Source organism: Lytechinus variegatus, chromosome 6 (genome assembly GCF_018143015.1).
Source record: "Lytechinus variegatus isolate NC3 chromosome 6, Lvar_3.0, whole genome shotgun sequence".
Lineage (NCBI taxonomy): Eukaryota > Metazoa > Echinodermata > Echinoidea > Temnopleuroida > Toxopneustidae > Lytechinus > Lytechinus variegatus.
In genome coordinates this window covers 40,890,658-40,901,686 of record NC_054745.1, presented here as the reverse complement: position 1 = coordinate 40,901,686, position 11,029 = coordinate 40,890,658, and the positions used below count along the sequence as shown (strand labels likewise).

The window sequence follows — 11,029 nt, the reverse complement described above, 5'->3', positions numbered from 1 at the left end:
AACCTGGAAAGTATAAGCTCAGTTGCATTTGCAAGTACGGTATGTTCTGTGGATAACTTCGCAGACTTTGGATCGCGCGCCCAGCTGATAATGTAAACAAACGAAGACGTAGACTCTTCACTAGTCGCTTTTTGGCTACTTTTCCGGAAAATGCCTTCGCCAGGGTGTAAAACGGAAACGCGCGTCCGGGAACATGTAAACGCCTCTAGCAAATTTTGAACTTCTTGGCAAACTTCTAACTAAATTCCTCAGTGCAGTAAATGATACGTTGGCTAGGCTATGCGGACTTGGCACACGGTAGGAGCGTTGGAACCCAAACATGACGTCATACATGGCTGCACCAACCACGAGCCATCGTACATCCTTGCGTACACACAGTCGTATTCAGTGTTAGATGAGGAGGAGTTGAAATAAAACTCTGAATCATCACACCAATCTGTCGAAAGAAAAAATAAAGACATTCCACCAGTGGCGGTGTGAGTCAGAAATATTGAAAGTTCGAAGGAGCTACTGGCGAGAGAAGCGAGCGAGCAATTCTGCTAATATCCTTTTAACACAGAAATTCAACGGTCAAGTTTACCCGAAACACTGTTAAAAGGAATAAATAGTGAAAAATCAAATTAGCACAGCGCTGATAATTTCATAAAAATCGGATGTAAAATAAGAAAGTTATGGCATTTTAAATTTCGCTTATTTTTCGCAAAACAGTGAAGAATGCACAGCTCAGGGACATGCTGAGTCAGTCAATGATGTCCATCACTCACTCTTTCTTTTGATTTTTATCGTTTGAATTATACAATACTTCCCTTTTTCAGATTTGACAGTGAGGACCAATTTCACTGAACCATATAGTATTAAACAATGCTAACTCCACATGTTAAAAAAGAAATTAATCGTTGTTTTACTTGACAATGAGGAGTTAGTTATAATATTTCATATAATGCAATACTGTAACAAAACAAATACTATAAGTGGATGGCGTCATCAGTCTCCTCATTTGCATACCGACCAGGATGTATATATTAATGCTTTGTGAAATTAAGCGAAAGTTTAATATGTCATAATTTTTTTTTCTTCATATTTTACATCCAATTTTGATGAATTGTTCAATGTTATGCATGTTCGATTATTCTCTTTTTTAAATTAAAATCAACTTTTTGGTGGGGTTGCTTGTCTTTGTCCTAGATTTCTACGTAATATTCAAAATGTAATATTTGAATCATCTCTTCTGTTGTCCTCTTTTCGCCTTTCTGTTGGTCCTGGAAAGTTTTGGGAGTCTGTGGCCCCTATCTATTCGTCAGTGCATTCAACAATCAAAAACTTCAGTACCCCTCCCCTATATACAAGATTATTTGAGTATGAGAATAGGCCTATATGTTCCATGATCGGAGTATATGACAAGGCATAATGATAGAGAGACTGCCTTGTGCACTTTTTGTAACCTAACAGGATGGGTATCTATTAGCAATTGATACTAGCGTGTAGCACGACGTGATTTTGTTTGTCACAAGCATTTTCTTTTCAGATTATGAACACACAAGATGCGTATCTCGCTAAAACAAATCATGAATGAAAATTCAAATCGTGAGAAGAATAATGTGTGGATATTGAATTGAACACTGGATTTTTTTTACCTCACGTTATCTTATAGAACCAATAACTTATCTTTCTCAATTAACAGCCACTGCGATCGCGAAGCGCGAGCGAATAATTGAATTGTATATATAATCTTAACAGATTTACGTTAGTGACTAATATTTAACTTTGCAACTTGAGTAGGATGATTAGTACATCATTTACAAAATATTTTTTTCAGTTTTCAAAACTTCTAGAGGGAGGGGGATCTTTACTGATGGTCAACCCCCCCCCAGGTGACGTCAATGCTCCCCTCCCCCATAGCGATGCTTGTCATGTTGCTACTTACATTCGAATTCAGGGACCATTTCCCGCTCAGTGAAGCAAACACACGTGGTTCCATATACGTCACAGTTCAGCCAGGTCTTACCTGTAGGGCCTATGTAATTCTTGAGAAATTCATACTCTTCATGGTTCTCCACGACGAGAAGAGAAGCTTCAACAACGTCGCCGTTCGCCAGGGTTACCCCAGCGAGATCATTACAGTAATTCAAAGAGGAATACCAGTTCAGGAGCTTGTCCAAGATCAGAAAACACTTTGTTCCTCCGTACCGCCATCCATCGGGGCAGACTTAAACGTAAGATGACAAAGATGTACTCAATTAAATCCTTATCAGGCTTAACATGATTTAATGAGCATGCATATTCTTAGTGCACGGTGTTAGCATTAACCCTGTCATGACCATAGGCATGTAGATGTGCAATAAGTCAATGGAGTTTACAAGGCCTAGTACTGAGAGGGTTAAACGGTTGGAGAGTGGTCGAGCTTAGCACTACAATGCTGAGCAGTAAAATTTACGGTCAAAATGGTCATCCCAAATGTCCTAATTCTATTTTTTTTGCGGTAAGAAAGAGACTGTCGGAAGGACCCCGTTCCATAAAAGTATTATGGTAACTTTGACATCTAACGGTAATTACCATGGTAACGATTGTCAACAGCCAATCAGAATCATGGCAAAGATATCATAATGGTAACTTGAATGCAAGTGGGTACCGTTTCCGCTACTCCATTAAAGGGAAAGTTCACCCTGAAGAAAAGTTTGTTGTGAAAATAGCAGAAAAAAATAAAACAAAGTATTGCCGAAGGTTTGAGAAAAATCCGTTAAAGATTAAGAAAGTTATTAGAATTCAAAGTTTTGAATTTGTGACGTCGTAAACGAGCAGCTGCCCCATATGTTATGTAATATAAAATGCATGAATTTCAAATTTTGTATGGTTCCTGATTACTTAATTTTGTTTTCTATTCATGATCGGATGTGACATGATTTGTATATTGATATACAAAAGGTACTTAAAAACCATTTTCAATTTTCTGAGAAAATGAGACTTCATTAATTTTTTACCACTCGCAATGTAGGAATGCTGCTCGCGTATGACGTCACAAATCAAATAATTGAAATTCTAATAACTTTTTAATTCTTTGATGAATTGTTCTCAAACCTTCGGAAATATTTTTTGATATTTTTTCTGCTATTTTAACAACGAACTTTTTGTCAGGGTGAACTTCCCCTTTAATATGCACATGGTATCTTCCCTGTAACTGTAAAGAAGGACGTGTGTAAGCCACTACTCGAGCATCTGTAAAAACTAATTATTTTGTTTTTGTTTACATCACAGTTCTGAACCATATTTGGAGTGTCTTGTAAAGACAAACGCCGGAATTTTTTTTCATGGTAACTCCATAAGAAATATATACCCAGAAAAAAATATATGAGTGCGCATATCATTGTCCGAATTTTTCAATAGTTCAAAAGATTATCCAAAACTTACTTTCTTGACAGAATATGATTATTTTCCTTCAATATGTATTTTAAGTTGATGTATTTGCATTTAAGTTGATGACCTACTCAGAATCTATGTTTAGCATGTGCATATGTGGGTGGATGTGGTTGTGTGTGGTGTGTGTATATATGTGTGTTTGTAGCAGTTTTCCATTCTATTTTTAGCATCTTAACCTTATTATACATTTTTTCTCTCTCCTTTGTACCTTGTAGATTAGTATATCCTATGTTTTATGTTAATAATCATAAGTATTTCAGGGCTCTACCCACAAGCTTTGCTTTTAAAGGGGTCCTAAAACCAATTCGTATATGCTATAGTCTAATTGGTGTATATATGTTTATGTACCCATTTACGTTGTATGTACATCTATTTTGATTATGATGTGATGTTTTTGTTTTGAATAAATAAACTTGAGCTTGAACTAGAAGATTGTGAAGGGGATCCCACGTCTGCGCACCTAACAATTTAAATTAAGATTAATCATAATTCTCTTTTCTAATTTCACTTTTAAAAATAGTTCATAATGTACTTTATATTCTCTTGAGTAAATGTGCCCAAAATCTCAAAATATGTTTAGAAAAATGCCTAACTTTCTTGGAAGAAACCTCGGCCAGTCATTTTCAGATTGAACAAAAAGAGATGTCAACATCCAGCTTGCACTTTAACTGTTATTGCCAATTTGTTATCACAAGTTTTATGAAACGGGCCTCAGATGTCATCTGCCTAAAGAAAAGTGTAGTTCATTGTACTGTGCGTTATGATAAACAGAAAAATATTTTTTATGCTAAATTCTGTCCTATTCGCTACCATATCTTGTGATTATATGTATTATCTCACTTGAATGAGGAAAGCGAACAATATTTGTGGACCTATATCGCATCGAACTTTCTACTATTAAATTTCCCATTAAAACGGTCGTTAATATAATTTGCAGAGAATCGCTGGAGACCAGACATCTTTACAGCCGTGCATGGACACGTCCGACAGATTCTTCCAAACAAAAAAGTAAACAACATTCTCATTACAATCCTAGAACTAGTTCAAATTAATTTTATTTTGTTCACCCACAAGTGGATTTCAAAACCTACTTCACGTAAAGCGTTGCTAAGGAAACGCTCTTGGGGGAGGGGGAGGGGGGGGGGTGACATGTTGGTGCGAAATTTAAAACCGCAGCGAGTGTGCATTAGCGCGCTAATGTGCGAAGATCGCTTCTTGATAAACGGTTGCCGTCCTCACTCACGCTAAAACCTGTATAACGCGGCGATGCGATCTTGAAACTCTATCGGGATGTGGTATTATGAACCACCTTGGAAGACCACTTCGACTGTTCTCATTACATGTAAAACTAGTTGCCACTAAAATAGTTTGCACTAAATTAGTTTTAGGACGTTTATGGGAACGGGATTAGACCCAAAGGCGTCAACCGGATCTGGAAAGTGGGGTGGAAACATTAAAGGACAAGTCCACCCCCTCTAAAAAAATTTTTGATTTGATCCAACAAGAATAACACTAACAAATTAATCAAATTCGGATGTAAAATTAGAAAGTTATGACATTTTAAAGTTTTGCTTGATTACACAAAATATGCGCATTCTGGGGGGTATCCAAAGGTGAGACTGATGACGTCATCCACTCACTATCTCTTTTATATGGAATATTCTATTTTTCTCTTCATTGCCAAGTGAAACAACGATTAATTCCTCCTTGAACATGTGGAATGAGCATTGTTTGATACTATATGATTCACTTAAGTTGGTCCTTATTGTCAAATCTATAAGAAATGAAATACTGCATAATTCAGACAATTAAAAGACAAAAGAAATAGTGAGTGAGGGACATCATCGACTGTTTCACTTTAGTTGTGCATATCCCTGTTTTGTCAAACATAAGCAAATCTGTAAAATGTCATAACTTTCTTATTTTAGATCCGATTTTGATAACATTTTCAACGTTTTGGTAGTTTGATTTTTCTCTATTCACTCAAACATTTTTTCTGGGCTGGACTTGACCTTTAACGACGAGAACACAGTGACTAAGTCTGAGCAAGTTCGGGTGTGTGTGTGGGGGTGGGGGGGCGAGCGGCGTACGGGTATCTTCATTCTGCGGTGTTGAGCTTCTTTGTATTTTTTTTTGCTTGAAATAATGCAATTTTGTGCATATTTCATGGCATCTTAATAATTCGATCGCTTTTTTTTTCTTTCAAAGAGCAGAGACATTGAGAGGATAAACATACTTCCGAGTGTGTGTGTGTGTGTGTGTGTGTGTGGGGGGGGGGGGTGCGCGTGCGCATATGAGGATGATGATGCTCCCCCTGTTTTTTCAAATTGCACCCTTGTCCTCCGCATGTTGACGGCAATGATGAGACTCAGTCGTTGACAATAATGTAAAAATGAGGCTTGGCTACTCGATCAGACAAGATTTGATTCGTAATTAACTGATTAGTGGAAGGTCTTTTTTATGGAAGCTGTATTGCATTTATGGCACCCTCAGTTTAATACTTTAACAGTGCTTTTTTTAAGTATTGTAGACCAAATGGTGATGTGAAAATGGCAAATTTTGAAGTACAAAATTTTTCAGTTGTCCGGGGCTAGGGAAGAAAAGCTAGCTGTAAGGTAAAAAAAACCAGTTAATAATAAAGACGCGTGCAATGTATACCAAATTCACGATTACTTTGGTTTTTTTCTTAAAATGTGTGAACAGCATGCATTTTATTCCAACTTCACGATACCATTTGTTTATACCTTCTCTCCTTTATACTTACCCTGGCGCTGACAGCGTTCTCCCGCATATCCTCCTTGACAAGAACACGTGTATCCATCGTGTTCTTCCGTGCACGACCCTCCATTTAAACAAGGGGATGAGTAGCAAGCTGTAATCAAAGGGCGATTGTACATGCTTGAAATATCAGCCATTTTGACAAGACTTTTCAACCTGCTGTCCAAACAAACTAGGAACTTCAAATCGTTTGGTTGGATTATGAAAGTACTACTGGGTAGTCATATAAAATAATGACAGCCATCAAAATATGTTTTGCCTTAAAGTTTTAGGGGTGAAAATGTTGCGTTTCGTACGGGACAATTCTGAGTACCGTATGACACACAACGTTTTCACCTTAAATTCACCCGTATTTGAACACTTTATTTTGGTTGTCAGTTTTACACACTACTACCCGGTTTAACTTTATCATTGACAAAAAAAGATTTTTTTTTTATTGCGCAAGCATTCGGGTAAGAGACTGTAAATTGTTGTCAAAATGTTTCGTACGGCACGTATGGAATCGCCCTCAAAAAACATACGAACGAGCACATTTCGATCAAAATCATTGGAGTTTTTAATATACAAACTGAACTAGGTAATTATTGTCGGTGTTATCCCAAAAGGTATAATTCGAAACTAGTTGTTTTTGTTGAACGTAGATTCAGTGAGAGACTATGTCAGTTGAGGTCAGAGCTATTTTACTTTCAATTATACACTCTAAAATCAAATCAGTCAAAAATTACTAATTAAATGGGTCAGCTGGGTGCAACTGTCATTCTAGTCATATTTGACTATTTTCTAGTCGTATCTACTAAAACAGAGTTATTTCTGACGTGAATATAATGTCAGAAATGTGACTATCAGTGGCTGCCATATCAGTTCCTCCCAGCTGACTACTGGTCTAGTCAATTTGACTGAATTGTTTTAAGAGGGTATATATATATATTCATATATATTGGATTTTATTGCAATTAAACTATACAATCACATGCAAGCAGTCAATGACTGGAATGCGCAACTTCTTATATGTACAAAATATAAAGTAAACATCACAAGCCCTAATGAATATAAAATGCAATACAGATTCATGCAGATGAAAACGAAATGTATCATAAGGCATATCATAATGGTGTCAATAATAAAGAGGGGGAATGAAAGATTTAGGATGAAAGAGGAGAAAGGAGAGGAAAAGGATGAGAAAGGGGACGAAATTAGAGATAAGTCAAAAGAAAAGGGAAGCAAGGAGTGTAAACCGGTAAGTAAATAAGAGGTAGGCTTAAAGAGAAATTCCAGTAGTTGCAGTAAACACTGATTTCATGAGAAAGTCTATAAAACAAGGCTTAATTGTCAGTATATCATCAAGGATCTGGATCTGGTACAGTCATATAAACTGAACTTTGTGAATCTTGAAATCTATGCTGATAAATGTTCACACCGAAGATCCCCAACACAGATAAGCGCACGTGGGACAATGTATGATTATTGCTTAGACCGTCGGGCCCGACGCTCTCCCGAATCTTGTGCTTATTTGCTGATTTCTCAGCAATTACACAATTTCTTCCAGAATCCTTTAGCACATGCGTTTTATTTATACTAACAGACACTTTGGTGGTCATTTCATTGGATTTTGTACAAACTCATTTTGATATCGTTACCAAAACTAGCATTTACCTTTAAGAATGGTGACTCATTATACAATACAAAACATTTAACAATGGTCATTAAACTGTAAGTTAAGTAGTGATTGAAGGGAAAGTAGAGATGAGGATACATACTCCCTGGAAACTGTCAAATATTTTAACATTGTCATGATTATCACCCATTATTATTGCCATGCAAGAAGCAAAAACACTATGTTCATTCTTATTATCATTGCATAGAAGTGTAAAACAACACCGGTTTGGTATTAGTCTAACCCCAGAAAGGTCTTTATACAACACAAGTAGTTCTATAACAGCATCGGTTTGATTCCAACCTGGCGTTGTTTCAATACTTCTCTGGTGTTAAATCAACACCGGGTTTTTTGCAGTGTAGTATACTATATCAATTTTGGATGATTGCAAGCCTTTACATTTTTTTTTAGGAAAGGCCAAATTATTTTTAAATCTTAGCCAATAGTTCGATAGGAATGACGTCATTACGACTGTTATCAAAAGTTGCTTTTATACTAATAAGGATTATAGCATAGTCACAGATTTGAATGTAGGTATTTGTACAATAATTTAGAACATTGCACACTAATACCCCCGTCACACTTATTCGGAATCAGCAGGAATCGAGCAGAACCAGCCGGAATGAAAATATTTCAAAATTCGAGCCACATTCGGGAGGAATTTCGAATTGATCTAAATTTGTAAAAATGTCGTTCGACGACTTCATTGCTGACTAACGTTGCAGCAACAGCTAGCTGTGCTTTTATGCGATTCGATTCTCCCATGAATATGATCGGAATGCCTCGAATGCTCATAGAATGTCGTAAGAACATTTAGAATGCAGTCAGAGAGCAGTAAGAATGCACTTCGAAAGTTTTGAACATGAGCAAAACATTCAGGCCGGTCACAAGAATGGACCTGAATGTCTTGAATGCACTCAGAATTTTTAGAATGCGCTTCGAATATCGAGGAATGTACCAAGAATTTTCATTCCGACGGCATTCCGGCTCATTCCGCCTCTAGTGTGATGGGGTTTAAGATATCCATGTCTCAATATTAGCATCAAATTCTACTACGTTTTAATCCTACATCGGGCCGCAGAAAAAAACGAAAAGGTAAGAAAAAATAGACATGTTTGTCAAAGATTTTTGATCAGGTCACCGGTAATTGCACCTTGTTTGTAATGCCAGGCATTTTTAGGGCATGTCTAGAAATCTAAAGGACCCATTTTTTTTTCTGTCAGGGATCTGTAAGGGTCAGAAGTTGATAAAGATTATTTTCATCATAAAATGAATAATACAACATTTCGCACCTGGTTTTGCACAGTAGAACATCATTTTGTCACGTGCTTCCGGTGGTGTTCTGACGTCATGATCCCATGTTAGGTATTTTGGAACGAATCCAACCTCAGAAATTCCATAGGGACAGACATCTTGAGAAATGCTAGAACATTTTCCAACTGCGTACACACCTAGGTCAATAAGATTGAGAAAATAAAACTCAAACGGCCGACACACTCGGGGCATACCCTGCAAACACGGGAGAAGTCGTACCGATGTATTAATCGCTGTATAAAATCGGATTAATGTCATTCCCATTATATTTCAAGTTGGGTTTGTAGACGTACATGCCTATGAATTCAATGTAGGCCTACTCCCAATTATTATTATGCGGCCTAAATAGGTATCATTTTGCTCATCTCGACTTTTTTTTATTCATCAATCAATGTCAGGGTCCCTTAACACAAAAGCTAGTAATTAATCGTACGATTGATTTTCATGATTGATTGTACAAATCGTATAACATGTTCTAGGATGATTGCTAACCCTTGTGATATACTGTAAAACCTGCGGTGTTAATTTATTTTCATTCTCCATTCGTCTTTGTTCTATATATATATATATATATATATATATACATATATATATATATATATATATATATATATGTGTGTGTGTGTATATTATATATACATAAATCTCAACATCATTAATTACACATAATTTACACGTGTCGTGTGGTCCAGTGGTTAGAGCCTTGGACTCATAATCCCAAGGTTGTGAGTTCGAATCCCAACTCTGCCATTGTCTCCACTTTGATAAAAAGGCCAGAGAGTGATATCTGTCGTCTATAACGTCAGCCACTATGACTGATTAACCTAGACGTAAAACGTTTCATAGGTAATTGGTTATATGCCAGCTTGGCGTTTACAAGCAAAATAATGCTGTCCTGCCGAGTTCCTACGGGAGTTACTACAAACAGAAACATACAACATATAAAAAGGAAAAAATAAACTTACCGCAAAGTTGAATCACGAAAAAGTAACATACAGCTACCGTGACAAAGTAATCCCGCATTCTGAGTTTAAGAGGAAGGAGAAGAAAAATCCGAACAGCTGCTTGGTACTTCATTCAAGTAGAACTTGTGACGATTGATGTGATCAAATTATAAATTTGAAATCAGTTATATCGGTCATCAACACGTCGTGTGAAGCCTCGTTAATATTTATGAGAGTCTTGTTTTCGTTTTGCTGCGTTATGCCGGGGAGGTTTTCGCAATTATAAAGGGGATCGATTCAACAACACAGTAAATCTTTTGAAAATGTCCATCAAATTACGTTGAAGAGGTGTTGAGGTCTTTGTCGAAATTTGGTGAACGGGCCAGCTGATCTTCCTAAAATAATTTCTGCGCTGACGAAAAATAGCAAATATCATGTCGTTTGTCCAAAGTCACGGATGACACTTATGTTTTTATTCATCGATTTTCGACAAAGAATGCTTTTTCATGAAGGGTTTTTTTGACAATATTTCCGTGTTTACACTTAATCGGCATTTGGTTCAGATCCAAATGCCGATGCAGAATCGGCATTTGGATTGCGTTTACACGCAATTACAGCGCGGTTCAGAACCGCGAGCCGATGCAAAAACTAGAAATGATACACATACCAACAATAAAGACAACGCTGGATCAGTGCGCTTAAAATTACGTCACAATGTAAAGTAAATGAAATGCGCACAAATTGACGATGCAGAATCGGCTTTCTGTTTACACGTAGTAAAAAAGTCGATTCTGCATCGGCTCGCGGTTCAGAACCTACTACTTTGGTGGTGCAAATTGCCGGTTCTGAACCGCGAACCGATGCAAGTTAATCGCGTTTACCCGCTTTGAAAAATTCGATGCTGCATCGGCTTGCGGTTTAGAAC

The 11,029-nt window shown here is 37.0% G+C and overlaps 1 protein-coding gene across 1 annotated transcript; it reads right to left on the bottom strand.

Annotated features, from left to right (window-relative positions):
• Positions 1–229: 229 nt before the first annotated feature.
• Positions 230–10,242, bottom strand: LOC121417824 (neurocan core protein-like). The gene is made up of 5 exons (XM_041611558.1): positions 10,126–10,242; positions 9,139–9,297; positions 6,179–6,286; positions 1,925–2,206; positions 230–436 (listed from the first exon to the last, which is right to left on the bottom strand). The coding sequence occupies exons 1-5, from the start codon at positions 10,235–10,237 to the stop codon at positions 273–275; spliced, it is 825 nt and encodes a 274-aa protein (XP_041467492.1). The 5' UTR covers positions 10,238–10,242; the 3' UTR covers positions 230–272.
• Positions 10,243–11,029: the final 787 nt, after the last annotated feature.

Coding starts and splice junctions, on each gene's coding strand:
- LOC121417824 (XM_041611558.1), bottom strand. CDS start 10,237: ATGAAGTACCAAGCAGCTGTTCGGATTTTTCTTCTCCTTCCTCTTAAA. Junction 9,298..10,125: donor TTTCGTGATTCAACTTTGCG/GTAAGTTTATTT, acceptor TTATTGACCTAG/GTGTGTACGCAGTTGGAAAA. Junction 437..1,924: donor AATGGTCCCTGAATTCGAAT/GTAAGTAGCAAC, acceptor TTCTTTCGACAG/ATTGGTGTGATGATTCAGAG.